Source organism: Crocodylus siamensis, chromosome 4 (assembly GCF_052110815.1).
Source record: "Crocodylus siamensis isolate JL-2025a chromosome 4, ASM5211081v1, whole genome shotgun sequence".
NCBI lineage: Eukaryota > Metazoa > Chordata > Crocodylia > Crocodylidae > Crocodylus > Crocodylus siamensis.
Genome location: NC_143398.1, coordinates 103,105,415 through 103,120,663, shown reverse-complemented (window position 1 = coordinate 103,120,663; position 15,249 = coordinate 103,105,415). Strand labels below are relative to the sequence as shown.

At 48.4% G+C, this 15,249-nt stretch overlaps 1 protein-coding gene across 1 annotated transcript in view; it reads right to left on the bottom strand.

Annotated features, from left to right (window-relative positions):
* The window catches only part of C4H12orf42 (chromosome 4 C12orf42 homolog), a 284,699-nt gene that overhangs the window by 259,166 nt on the left and 10,284 nt on the right, over window positions 1-15,249 (bottom strand). The window contains exon 2 of the mRNA XM_090043229.1: window positions 7,367-7,435. Coding sequence (XP_089899355.1) covers window positions 7,367-7,435 — 69 coding nt within the window. The remainder of the gene's footprint in view (window positions 1-7,366; window positions 7,436-15,249) is intronic.

The following is a 15,249-nucleotide window of genomic DNA, read 5'->3' as shown; positions in this document are numbered from 1 at the left end:
TAAGGATGGTCCTGAAGTCCTTCCACACACCACACTTACCGATTACTATGGAAGATTTTAAGATCTCATCTACTGATTTGTTTTTCAGGCACTGTAATGGAAGGGGACAAGAGAAAACATACCCTATTTCCTCAAATACAAGATAAGGAGGAGAAAAGCTCCTTATCCTACCTGCGCATACAAAGAAACTTCATTAAATACATTCTCTATCTTTGAACTGCTGCTAAAAGCAGCATGTACTTATAGTAATGGAACCCACCTATGCGGTTAATTCAATTCAGCTAATACTGAGTGTGACTGTAAAACACATGGCCGGTACAAGACAATCATGGTGATAGGAACTTTTTTTGTAGCCATTAAAAAGTGGGTTGGTATTCCCTCTGGAGGGAACTGGCACCAGGACTGGAGGTACAACAATACCAGGCCAGCACCAGGAGGGCCAGGTCCAACCCTGACACCCTCCTCTTGGTGCCAAAAACATTATATTTTATCTTAGCCAGCAGTGCCTGTGTGTGGTCACTGACCACTGGTTGGCTCTTGCCAACCCCCACACACACACACTGCTGTCACCAATGCAGCCAGCTGTGAGAGCTCCCCACTCACCACTGCCACACTCATGCTGCCGTTTGTGGGAGGTTGCCGTGCCCCCCCCAGCATGGGTTACTGGTGCCACCTTAGTCGGGGGGGCCACGTGCCCCCCCTGTGACCAGTCAGTGATGGGGGGGGGCGGGTCCCTCCACGGAGCTATGCCACTCCCAGAAGTGGCTGTGGCACTTCATCCAGGTGCTCCTGCTTGTGTGGGGGGTACCAGCACTCCCACCTGCCATCCCTGCCTGTACTTAAGTAGGGAGCGCAGTAAGACAGGGGGTGCACGTGCACCCCTGTACACCCTCTATGCATCACCACTGTCCCCCAGCCTCTGGGGGCACGCATCATTCATGCCCAAGGCCACAGGTCTTGGGGTTCAGATGCCCCCAGATACTACAAGCAAGCACCCACCACCCAAGACTCTTTAGTCCAGGACATCAGATACTCCCTACACTTGATCTTAGTGCACAAAAGACTGAGAAGCAAAGCTGATGCAATCCCTCTGAATAAAATATATGGTAGTAGCCCATCTGAGCATAATCCCCCTCAGCACTTACTCTTTTAAAGTCCAGTGAGCCACTGTATTACATACATTTTGGCTTTCTCTTCACTCCCACAGCTGAGCTATACTTTTCTTTCCCATTTGCAATGATTCCTCTTTCTTCACCAGCCTTAAATATATAGCAAACATCACCAAATGGGGACCCAAACAGTTCATCCAGAATCCCTCTGTCTCCCTTTTTCTCAGCCTGGTATATATGATAAGTATGGTCCCATGCTGCATGTGGTGGAGCCAGACAAGGTTGCCCTATGCCTCATCTTCATATACACGTCCCAGGACTCCTGACAAGAACACCTGGCTCCAGTCATGAATGGCGGAGTGTCAATTAGCACATGGATCATTGGTGGGGCAGGGGGGCCAGGGAGGTATCTGGAGTACACACACATACTGAGCAGTGCTGAGCTGTGGGGTCACCATGGTTGTTGACACTGGTGGGGCCCAGCCCAATGAACTATGTGGTAAATCATGAGCTTTTTGGCTTTGGACTAATATCATGCATAGTTTGTACTACATATGTGGGAAGAACTAAGTCTATGGGCACTATATGCAAATTACTATAGCTATGTTTATTTCAAGAGCAGTTTTTTAAAGATTTTCTCCTCAATTCCACATGCTCAGGGAAATCATGGTCTGACAGTAAGGAGAGGGAGAAGGGGCTGCAGGGGAAGAAGTCCAGATTTATTTTCCCTGCTGTAGCAGTGGGAAGGGGACAAATTCAAGACAAACCTCCAATAATTAGACTCTATGCATGGAAAATTATATCAAACATATAGTTTTTCCATATATAGGATCTAATTACTGGATGGGTCAGCTTATAATCAGGATTATTTTATATTTGAGTAAATGCCCCTTTATATTAAAGTGACTTGTAGCATGGGAAATCATTGTATGCTGGGAGATGAATCCACTGTTCTGCTCTGATTATATTCATGCACAGGACAGAAAGATGAGACGTTTCCCTTCTACTGATTAACTGTACAAGGCGTACAACAAACTTGAAACATGACTATCGTCCCCAACATCTTGTAGTAAATACGTTTGGTAAAAGTTCATATATATTTAAGAGTTATGTAATCTGCCAACTCGCTAGTGGTTCTCAACCTTTTTAAACTCGCGTCACCCCTTGTAAAATGCCAGTTTTTAACTCTTACTCATTAGTGAGAGTTAACGGAAAATTAACAGAGCAATTCTTCTCAAAGAACTCAAACACTACTGCAGGTCAGAACAGTTTTTAACTCCATGGATTCCTATTTAAAATGTCTAGGTTTATCTTGTGAATTACATGTAGGTTATTTATTAATTATATTTGTGAATGATGTGTAGGCTCACACTGAGTGGCACCCTACAGGTTTCTTAAAAAGACCTTATGGCACCTGAAGATCTTACACCACCTGCGTTAAGAATCACTGCTTTAAGCTTATATATATTTAACAGCTGTGCAGTCTATCATCTACCATCACCTCTCTGCAGTGTGTGTGTGTGTGTGTGTGTGTGTGTGTGTGTGTGTACGTGTGTGTCCCACTCTTCAGAGGCCATATAACCGGTAGAGTGCACATGGGTCTTTGTGACCATAGTGGGGAACTCTGGAAGGTCCAATGTCAGGGTTATTAGATCTGAGGAAAAAGTTGTGGCCCCATTTTGCCCTCACCCTAATGCCGACCTAGCTCAGCAATACCTATTTAAACTGCTTTCTTCCTTCAGTCTGACACTGTTATATCACCCATTACTTTGAAAAGTAGCTGGACCATTATAACACACTGCATTTTATACACAGCCACCATCAAGGTTTACCTGCCCAAAATGAAAGGCGGGAAGAAGCAAGCAAAAACTGGAACCTTCTTCCTAGTTCATGTAGAACTTTAATAAATCAAAATCAAGCAACAAACTGACTGCTGCAAATTTAGGATTTCTTTCTGAATTACTATGCATTAGTGGTTGTGAATCAGCATTACCTTATTTCAGTTAATATTGCCCACAACACCATTTGAAACAAAGTTAAACAACTAGGCAAATTCAGGTTAGTAATGCTCATCAACAAAATGAACTATCACTATCATGGCTAGAAATATGGACCAAATTCTCATTTACATGTATTAAAACTTATTTGAATCACTCAGCATAGGGAGACATTAAAGTAGGCATAAATTTTATGTACACTTTTATACTAACCTTAAGGCCCCTTCACATTGCCAGAATAGCAATTATACCAGCCAGAAAAAGCTAAGTGTATCTAGTGACAGATATAAAGAGTGTGAATTGTGGCAGGAAAATAGATGAGATAGATGTGGATGATGTAGGTGCAGAGAAGAAACGTGCAGAGCTTTCCACAGATCTTTTAGCGGCAGTAACTGCAAAACCAGCAGGAGGCAATGAATCATCATACTGATTCTCCAGCTCCTGGCAGGATTTCACATACTCCATATCTCTCTCTGCAGGCCCTACAGGCAAGCAATATAGATGGCACTGTTCTAAGACAGTCATTTTCTCACTGTACATTAATCTAAACAAGCAATATACAATTTCAGATTCCCAGTATCATTTTTTCCCTATGACTTCTCTCCACAGTTGTGCCAGCAGCACTGGCTTAGGCTTCTTGCTGCTGCAAGGTTTTGCAACCTCATTGTTTTAGTCACAGAAGCAGAAAATTGATTGTTTTTAAAATACAAAAGACACTTATCACAAACATTAGTACTATATTTTGGACAAAACTTGTCAATTCTCTTTTCTCCATAAAAAAGGAAACTGGTAAATGCAAGAAGCTCAGAAAAATTCAACAACAAAATCAAACACAATTGGTTCATAATCTTCAAATGGTGCTATTTCAGCCTTCATATTAGGCATTATTTTGGTAAAGATTTCACTGACGGATGGCAAAGTACATTTGTAAGTCTAATTTACTCTCCATAAGGTGACTTTTAGAGCTAAATTCTGTTAGGAAGAATTTTAATGCTAGGGTATCATAGAAAAAACAGAGGGCAGAGGGCAGAGTGTAGCCCTTTGGCTTGAGTTTTAAAACTGTATGGTCATGACTAAAGGTTACTTTCCACACCATTCACAATAAATAGGAAGGAAATTAGGACAATTAGAACAGTTAAAATGTAAATTACAGAAATAGCTGAAAACCTTTCCCCCTTCAGTTCCTACTTGGTTAAACAAAGCCCTAACAAGCTACAATCAGAGAGGCCTGCAATGGATCCATGGCAACAAAAAGCACTGGCCTATGGCTACCATCTTCACAGACATACTTACATTAGTTTAGTAGATGTACATGTTCACATTTCAGAAAAAAAAATCACTAGGCTCAAGCTTAATTCACTGAAAAATGGGATCATTAGCAAATGAAAGAAAAAAATATAACAGGTCAGCAATTTCCTTGATGAACTCAGCTATTTATTTTTATTTGAAAGAGAAAGATTAAATTATTCTTGTAATTTTTGTGCTTTGTATCTCTACTGAAGAGAAAATTACACCTATACTGCTGGTTTTGATTCTTATGAAGCAGATGAATAATAAAATCAATGCCTCAGGGTCTACATATCCCTAAAATATTCTGTATAGAGACATCTGAATAGCACATTAAAGGTGACAGCACTAACAACAGTGCAAAAGATTATAGAGAGCAACAACCTCTCAAGGTTTTATTTGTTGTTGTCAATTTGTAATGTTTTAGTATCGTTTTGGGTGAGGGGCGTTATTTAATCGAGTAGAAGCTTGAGAGCTGTACAACGGCATAAAAAGCACCAGCTCCAAAGCTGATCGGAACAGAAAGTCCTCAAACCAACAAGTACTAAAAAATAAATATCAGCAAGAATAAAATCACAGGCAGTTATGATGTGGATATAAGGGCCACATCCAGACATGCAAGGACATTTGGTTCCCCAGAGACAACTAGCAGTGACGCACCTTGTGCCACCACTAGTTGTCCCCAGGGAATGCCTGTGCTACGCATACTCTGGCACACGGCAGATTATCCCGGGTGGGGTAGGTGAGGCTGGGGCCAGCACTGGGCTGGCCCCAGCAGACTTACCTGGGCCCTTGGGGGTTCTGGGGCTACAGCCATGTCCCTCATGCCATGCAATGGAGTGTGGCTCCAACCAGCCAGGCTCCAGCTTTGGGTGGGGCATGCTGCCGCCACGTGCACCATTCTGCTTTTTTTTTTGGTCAGGTTTTTGACCCCTGGATATTCAGGTGTCAAATAAACCTTCTGCACTGATCCGCTGCAGCATGGAGAACAACGGAATGTGCGGTACGTGGCGTGACAGCCATGTCATGGCCATGTTCATCTGGATGCGGCCAACGACCAAGTACAGACAAGCCTGAATTGATTCAATCTTTGCAGGTTAGTCTAACCTGTGTAGATTGAACCAATTTGCAAGTTGATTCCATAAATGCAGCCACATGTCTGCAGTGGCTGAGGCTAGAAGCTGAGGGTGCTAGAATGAGCCCTCCCTTCCCTTCAGCAGCAGCCACAAAACTGGAGGAAAGCTGATCTCAGGGGGAAGTGGCCAGGCCCTGGAAGACCTGAGTATGACTGTGGAGGGGTTTAAAGCCCCACCCTGGCTTGCAGGAACCCCAGCTGGGGTGTGCCTGGAGGGGGAAGGGAAGCAGCCCTTGCCAGATTTGTCCCCAAGGGAGGGGCACGGCCAGACACCAACCAGGGCAGTACCTCAGGTGAAAGGGGGCAGTGAGAGGGATTCAGCTCCCCTGTTTCCCCTCTCTCCCATGGGCATAGGGACCCCAGATGGGATCTGCCTGGTTTTCTACCCCACTGGCCACGCATGCAGCAAAGGACATGGCCAAAACCTGCCAGCATGGCCCTGTCATCCACCTGCCTCACCTAGGACTGAGACTGGGGCTGAGCGAGGCAGTGGTTCCATGGCATCCTGGCCCAGCCTGGGCGCAGGGAGCTGGGAGCAATCCAGGCACACAGCTCCTGCAGCTCCAGCCTGAGCCACAGCCAGCTGGGAAGAGCCATATCTCCACAGCGCAGGCCGGGCCAGCCCCTCTGCACCTGCCCTCAGCACCGCCCACAGGCCAGCCTGGCTCAGCCCAGCCCCATCCCCAGCCCCAGTCTCAGCCCTGGGCGAGGCCATACCAGCCACCTCTAGCCATGTCTCTACCCCTGCTGCTGGAGTGGCAAGGGGGGGCAGATCCTGACAGGGGCCACTCCACCCTGGCCAGCAAGACCCTATCTGGAGTCTCCCGGGGGAAAGGGGAGGGAGATGGGATAAAGACCTTCCCTGCACCTTCACCTTATGGGGCCATACCTGAGCAGCATCTGGCACACCTCTGCCCTTGCTCCCCCTAGAGAACAGAGGGGCAGGGCTAGCCCTGCTCTCTGGAGCAGAAAGAACAGCACAGCACAGCACAGGGCTGAAAAGCATGCTGGGATGCTGGGGGACTCTGATTCAACTTAAACCAGGAAGGGGTCTGGGATAGGAGTTTCATAGATCAGTTTGACTCAAATCAGTGAAGTCGGATGCTACATTCAACCAGGTTTATGTTAAACCAGTTTCAGTCATTTTAAAACTGGTTTATATGCATGAACTTCTGTTCTGTTACAGATTTAAATCAGCTTCTGATCACTTAAACCAATTTATGTGTAATTTCTGTCCCTAGCCAAGGTGTGCAAGTAGAGTATTACTGTTGCAAAAATCTTGTTCACTTCATAAAGAGTTAAACGGTCAGCTGGTGTTATTAAAGGGTAGGATCTAAAATTATACTTCCTATTAAATATTTTTGTGTTGCCATCCAATAGGCCAAGATAAGTAACAAGCTTTGTTTTCTAACAGATTCCTCATAGACCTAGGTTGGGTTCTGTTGTGTGTTGGTCTAAAACATCCCTCAGCATAGTATCTGACACTTGGTCTGCTCATTTGTTTACTAGGATGTTGTTAATGTGGTTGAGTTACCTATCTACATACCCCTGAAATGTGCATTGCTATGTTTCTGAGACATACTTTGACTGTCTCATTCTTTCCATAATTAAATGAAAATGCTGTTTTGTTTCATAGAAAGAGAAGACTACTTCCTGCATCGGTCAAGCAGGGAATATAAAAGGCAGATACTGAGCACCCTTGCGGGTGATCCTGTACAGGGCCCTCTTCAGTAAATAACTCTTAAATGTACAATAATCCTGTCTCAGTAAAGAACTTCTGTCATGTAGCTCAATACAAAACAGCATTTAAAGAAATAAAGTGGTATGATGGTACTTACATCATGGTGGTAAACTCCTCTGTCCCACAAAGTTACACTAGTCACAAAGCTTGTATAGTAAGGAACAGTCTGTAATATATTAAAAAATCACTATTATTTTAACAGCATAATCCTATTTTTCCAAGTTAAATACATCATATTTAAGATCAACATCTAAAATTTTAAAAAATACATTAGGTCTAAACAGATGCTCACCTGGTATCTTCTCATAAATTAAATAAATATAGTTGAACCAGTGGTTTTCAACCTTTTTAGACTCAAGACATGCTTCATCAGACTCAAGACACCCCTCAGAAAATGTAAGTTCTTAGTTTGACTGCAGAAAAATAATAGCACAATTCTTCTGTTGTAAAGACCAAAACAGATCAGAATGTTTTTAACACTGTGAATTCCTATTTGAAATCTCTGGGTTTAGCTTATAAATCATGTTTGCGTACCTCACAGCACTAACACTGCATGGCAACCTACTGCACACGTGAGAGGATCACTAGGGATCAGTATACTATGGCACCCTGATTGCGAATCACTGAGTTAGATGCTAGCTTCTGCCTGAGACTTTTTACCTCCCCAAGCCTGATGCAATGAGAAGCCTTGCAATTTTTCAGGAACACATTGGTCAACATTCTTAACTGGCCAGTGTGGTAGGAAATAAAAAAGGTCTTTATTCCAATATTATTCTTATATCAATCGAGGCACTATAAGGAGTACTACTTCTCTCTCCAGTCTAAATTTTGGGACCCAATATATCTCGATACTACAGCCCATAACAATGTCAATGTTGAAGACAACAATGATCTGCCTTATGCCTTCAGGTATCAACTCAGAAGTCTATCACTATTCAACATTGCACTGAAGTATGTGATTAACTTTGGGCATGTGTGTAAGTGCTTTGAAGCTTGATCCTATAAAATGCTCATCTGTATGGCCCCAGTCCAAAAGAATACCAAGCTTATTTAACTTTAAGCATGTAGATAGCTCACTGAAGTTATTCTGGCTATTCATATACTTGAGTGCTTTGTTGGCATCAAAGAACATGTATAAACATAAACCTAATGCTTTGTTGAACTGGGGTCTTAAACCTAAGAGTAAGATCTTGCCTACTACCAAACTATATTGGCCAACATTACCTAGAAATAGTTGTGACTTCTCCAAACACTCAAGCTAGTTGGATATTTTTCATTATGGATTAAGTGAATTTGACTGTTTCAGAGAACAACTACTTCTACAAATATTTCCAGCATTGCTATTTCATCAAGCAACTTATTTGACAGGAACATTAAAATGAATCGATTACATTTTTCAATGTGGTCTGCCATTGTTAGTAAGCAATTGAATTCAGAGTAATAGCTCATGATAATCCTTTTCCCAGGTTTGTCATTTTAAAGTAAGCTAACACCGTGTCTCTACGCTTAATTAGTAATGCTGAGTAATTTATTATTAGCCTTATGCCCTATTCTGAATATAAACCCACAGCATCAGTGCTTATCACTATTATTGTTCAATGTAGCTACTCAAAGATCTCATGAGGTAAAGTAGCAAGTATGCTGACAAGACTCAGTCAATCATGACCATTTTCTTTCCTAAGCCCAATGAAGACAAGCAGTTTCAGTTCAAGCACTAGTAGGCCCTCCCAACTATAATGTAACCATGGTAGAAGCCACAACAAACAAAGATAAGACAGGTAAGGAAGGAAGGAAGGACTCTGACTTTTTAACTACTTTATTCAGGAGTTCGGGGTACAAATGGTTGGCCCCTCCAGGGGCCAGGTCCAATATACAAAGCAAAGACAAATTACCATCAAACCAAGAGCACCATGCCATTACATTCATAACACCACACCGTGATAGACACCTTTGCTGTATTACACGTCATGCCTAACATGCCATTATGAAGTCGGGACACCGGCCACACAGTCATACAGGCCAAAGCCCTCTATAAACAAATGATTCCTACCCTGCTCTGTTCAATCATACACATGACAACACCTTCAACTTCCCACACAAAGAAAAAAAAAGCAAAAAGCAGCCTGGTGAGGGCCCAGGGCATGGCACAAACTAGGAATCACAGTCTGACACCAAGCCTGCCCAGTCGCCCAGACCATTCATGACTTCAGAGCACGTATTGAAGACAGCTGTCCTCCACATGGCACAGTGCTCCCTCAAAGGCCCAGCATGCCTTAAAGATGGGCACCACCCGCCGGAGCACAGCGTGCTCAAACTTCACCAAGAGGCACACCCGCACCGGGAGGCTGAAAAGCCACAGGGCATCATCTGAGCCAGTCCCATCAAGCTGGTTGCAGTGGCTCTTGAGGACGGCCATCTTGGACTGACCCAGTAGAAAGTTGGCCAGGCAGATGAGGCCCCACTTGCCACCCAGTGTAAGAGCACACATAGGTGGTCTCCGAGAGGCTCCTGGCCAGCTTGCCAGCCACAGCTGGGGTGACTGGCAGCACGGAAACAGCCTCACTGGGAGCATCCGCAGCACGGGGGACCTGGCATGCCCAGAGATGGGCATCCAGGGTGGCTGCCGCATCCGATGGAAGGGCAGCCCAGATGTCACGCAGGAGACAGCCCACACTGCAAATGGGGCACTTGCCTAGCCAGGTGGTCAGGGCCTCGGGCAAGAGCCAGGCCAACCAGGCGGGGTCAAGGAGATGGCTCAGGCAGAGGACACGTGCCTGGATGAAGGCAGCTGTGAGGCTGGTGAAGGCCAGGCTCAGCACAGGGCACCACAGGGCTGCATTGTGCACCAGGGGCTCCCTCAGCAGCTGAGAGAACTGAAGAGGTTCTCCTCAACACCCCCAGGGCAGAAGGGGCAGGCTGTCGAGGAGGCTGGGTCAAAGTGGGACGCAAATGTGCCAGTGGCTAGGATGCCATGCAGTAATGACCACTGCAGATCACAAATCTTCTTGGCGGTTGGTGGCTTATACAATGTGTGCCAAGCTGGGTGGGCCAGTGGGAAGTCTGGTGGCCCCAGGCACCATTGCCATGGTGTATCAGGGCAGCCCACCAGCACCTGGGCATGGTAGACATGAACCACCCAGGACATACAGGCTTCTACGTAACAGAGAAGCAAAGGAGAAATCTGTGTATCACTGTCAGGAGGCACAGGGAGCATCAGCAGGGTGCCCGGCCCACCAGCCAGCTTGCCAGCCACAGCCAGGGTGACTGGCAGCATGGGAAAAGCCTCACTAAGGGCATCCACAGCATGAAGGAACCTGGCATGACCGGAGATGGTCATCAGGGTGGCTACTGCTTCCAGTGAGGAGGAAGCCTGGATGTCATGCAGGAGATGGACAGAGCACATGCCCAGCTGGGTGGTCAGGGCGTCAGGCAAGAGCCAGGCTGACTGAGCGGGGTCAAGGAGATGGCTCAGGCAGAGGACACACACCTGGATGAAGGTGGCTGTGAGGCTGGTGAGGGCCAGGCTCAGCACAGAGCACCACAGGGCTGCATTGTGCACCAGGGGCTCCCTCAGCAGCTGCAAGAACTGCAGGCACCAGGCCCAGGGCTGGAGGTGGAAGGTGGCCTTCCAGGCTCATACCATGCTGTGGTAGAAGGCCAGAAGCACTGCCCAGTTCAGGAGCATGAGGTCCAGCAGAAAGAGCTGCAAATTGAAGTCGAGGGCTCCCACCCTCTGCAGGAACCAGCATGCCAACTGTTGTCAGGGTAGGCACTCCTCACCATAGAGGAGTCTCTGAAGGGCTTGCAGGCAGAAGGCAGCCACTTTGCTCACCAGGTCAACCAGACTCGGGCTCCCCTCACTGACAGGTAGGTAGATGATGGCCCATGGGAGCCAGTGGCACCCATCCCAGAATAAGTCTACCAGAAGGCACTGGAGTCTCTTAAGCAGATCCAGCAGTGGGTTGAGTATAGTGCATCAGTGCCACGTGGTCGCTGCCACCAGGTTGTTGGCGATGAGGACACGTCCACGGTAGGAGAGGCTGGTTAGGCACCAGCACCACCATTGCAAGTGAGCCTCCACCTTCTCCTCAAGGCTATCCCATTTGTGTGCCATGCAGGTCAGCGGCCACAGAAACACTCCCAGGACCTGAAGGCCCTTGCAGTGCCACATGAGGCTCCCTGACAAAGCCAGGGGTGTTGCGCTGCTCCATGTACTGAGCAGCAGGGTATCACTCTTATCTCAATTGATACAGGCTGAGGAGGCAAGCTCATAGGCTCACCGGCAGTCTGTCAGGGCCCACACATCTTCCTGGGTGTTGAGGAAGATGGTCACGTTCATCCGCATATGCCTATAGCCAAAGTGGAGGGCCAATGGATGGACCCGTGGCTGATGGCAAGGCCACACCACTCAGGCAGCACCACAGCACATGCAGCAGCAGCTTAACGGTCAGGGCATAGACCATGCCTAACAGGGGGTAGCCCTGACAGATGCCCCTGCACACAGGGAATGGGATGCAGAGCATGCCATTCACCTTGAGCAGGCTGGAGGTGTCTTGGTACAAGACTCAGAGGGCTCCAGTGAAGAGGGGCCAAAAGCCAAAGGCCAAGGTGGGGGCCTAGGAGAAGCCAAAAGGTCTTGTGGAACTTGGCGGGTAACCTGTCAAGGCCTGGGACTTTGCCGGAAGTGAGGATGGCTGTGGCAACTGCCAGCTCCTCCAGAGACAGTTCCCACTCCAGCTCACTGACTTCCAGGGCGCAGAGACATGGCAGACCCTCAGGGAGTTCTCATGTGACCTCGAAGCAGAATGGCTCGACTGCAAACAGTCACAATAGAAGGCAACATCATGCTCAAGCACTTCACCCAGGGCCATGATGACCCAGCCCTCGGGGGTCTTGAGGTGATCTAAGACTTCGCTCACTGCCTGCCACCACTCCAGGTCAAAGAAGAAGTGGGTTGGGGCATCAGCTTCTGCCAGCTCTTGGTAGTGGGTGTGGATCCTCACTCCATGGGCTGCACTCTCCACCAAGTCACGCAGGCATTTCCTGCAGAACTGGAGGCTCTCATGCAGCACCATTTACTGCCAGTGGCCAGCAAGGTGGCCTTCAGTTCTACCACATGTTCCTTCAGCTCTCAAATATGGAGGTGCAGTTTATCCATTGCCAGCTGGGTGTATTTCTGGCAAGAGGCTCAGATCTGTACTTTGCCCATGTCCCAGGAGGAGTAAGTCAGTCTTGTGGCCTCCCAGCCCCACCAAAAGTGGGCAAAGCAGTCCCAGAAGTAGGAGTCTTGGAGCAGGCTGATGTTGAAGCACCAATAAGGTGCCTGCACACAGTCTCAGCTGCTCAGGCTTAGTTCACAGCAGGCCAGGCTATGATCTGACAGGCCTGAGGGAACAATGTGGCCGCTGCATAGGAGGGGCAGATGGTGCTTGGTGACAGAAAGGTGGTCAAGGCGGGCCAAGGTGAGACCACCAGTGCTCTTCCTGGCCCAGGTGTACTGGCACACATCAGGATGGAAGGCTCTCCAGACATCAGTGAGGTCCACGGTCTCCAGGGCAGTCTGCAGTTTGTGAGCTGAGAGCAGGTGAGGTTCAAGCCTCGTGCAGTCAAGCGAGGCATCAATGGTGCAGTTTAAGTCCCTACCTATGAGGAGCTGGTCATCATCCTCACTAGAGTCAGGCAGGAGGATGGCCAAGGTCTTGAAGAAAATGGCCCTCTCCTGGCCAACAGTGGCTGTGTAGACATTGATGAGTAACAGGTGGTGTTGTGCTAGGGTGATGCAGACAGTCACCAGGTAGCCAGGGATGACCTCCTGCTCCACCAACATGTCAAGCTGCAGCTGTGGTGATAGGAGAGTCACGACCCTGGTGCTGAGGTTGGTGCCATGGCTCAGGAACAAGTGCCATTTCACCGGATCTCAACAGCCATTGATGTTAAAAGTGCCAATGGTCATGGCTGCCATGGGTGTGAGTATGGGAGCGGAAGAGTGAGGTAAGGTGTAGGTGGAAGAGTGAGCACCCAAGAGCAGAGCAAGATAGCAGAGACAGGTTGCCCTACTCTACTCCAGGGACCCTTCCAGGCCCCATTCGTCTCTCACCCACTGTGCGAGCTTCTCCAGATGGTAAGCCATCTGTGAGTTGCCTAGACCTTGCTGCATAAGTTTGGCTGCAGCCCTGGCAGCCTTGACAAAAAGCCTAGGGTCTGTGCACCACTGGGTGATGCACCCCGCTACATTCTTCTGTCCTTTAGACCACTAAAGAAAGGCAAGGAGACCCCCGTAGTCAGGGGTGACCCAGTTGGGGTCCACCAATGTGGGCTGGACATTTCCAACAGAAGAACAGTGAGGCCGCACCCCAGGTGGGAGCTCACACAAAAACATGGTGTCTATGCCCTCAATGTCCAATCACAACAGCCTCTTCTCATCGTCCAGGTTGAGGATTGGCTTCAGGACAGCAATCTCTGTCTTCTTGAGAGGGGGAGAGGTTAGTGACCCCTGCTGTCACCTATCTCACCACCGAGTCATCCCTGGCCATGGCCATGTGCAACGGGGTCACCAGTGGGCCAGTTGGAGTGGGATAAGGTTCTCCAGTGACGGCCTCCCCAGTGCCAGCTGAGGACGGCCCCGGCAGGGATGGGGTGTCCTGAGAGGCCCCCTTCATCTTCCCCTCCTTGTTCTTCTTCTTTGGAGGAGTGGCAGGCACCCCCCACTTCATAGGGGACCCTTCATGCACCGCTCCCAGCTCCTCCCCCCCTCCCCCCCAGGGCCAGCCACCTTAGACAAGACTGCAGTGGAGGGAAGCTGGGAGGAGGCCTGAGCTCCGTTGTCTGTCAGGGCCCTGGTGCCACAGTCACCAGCCACGCCAGCCGCCTTGGCCACGGTGGTCAGGGGGCAAGTGGAGGCAGCAGCATGACCACATGGTGGGGCCTCTGCACCAGGAAGCATGGGCCTGGTAGGTAGGACAGACAGGAGAGGGCTGGAGAGCTCTCTCACTCCAGAGACCCCAGCCCCCTCAGATGGAACAGAGGTGAAAGGAAGTTCAGGAAGAGATCCCAGCCTCACTGGACAGCGCCTGTGCCCCAGAAGTGGGCACCATCCTTCGGCACCGCTGCAGTCACCAATGTTCTGACCGTTTTCCCCAGCAGGCACTGGGTCGCTAAGTAGGAAAAACTACCTCGCTAGAAACACATGGTCTCTCCCAAGGAAAAATAAATCACAAACCTCCACCCATTGAGCATGAGGTTCAAGGAGTGAGGCGGAGAATGGGGGCCCTCCCTGAGGAGCATGAAGACCTGCCTTCGAAAGGACAGGACATGCTTCAGCTTTGGGTCCTTGCTTCCGATCATTAGTCAGCAAAAGGACTTGTAGGAACCCCATAGGGCTTGAGTCCCTTGGCCGGCTCCCAACTGGACAGGTGTCATTGGACAGGCACACTGGAAATCACCACTGTCACCACCTGGGTGTCTAGGGGTATGACAAGATAGTGCATGCCTGAGATGTCCAGGTCTTCCATGCATACCCTGTTGACCAGGGTTGGAGCACTCAGGTAAATCACCGGGACCATGTTAACACAGGCCACCTAACATGCATTATACCATCCCAGGAGGTCAGCTAGGGCACCTGCACAGGCCTTGACCCTCGAGGAGGGAGCAGTATGGACCCTCAAGCCATGGTTAAAGGGGAGGTCTTGAGAGGCAACCCCATGCCAGCTGCCAGGTGTAGGAGCAGCCATTCCTGCTAGGACAGGCTTAACACCAAAAGCTAAAACTAACTAAGGGAATGAAAAAAAAATTTATATATAAACCAGAGAGATACATGTCTGGGAATGTGGCCATAAAAAGCAAAAAGGGAGCAGGGTGAGTTCCCAGAGGGGAGAAAGGAGGAGTGAGAAAGAGAAAGGGAGGGAAGTATGTGAGGGTTAGGGGGGAAAAAGAAATGAAAAAGAGAAAAGCGGGGGGATAAGAGCACCCCTCACAAGGCAG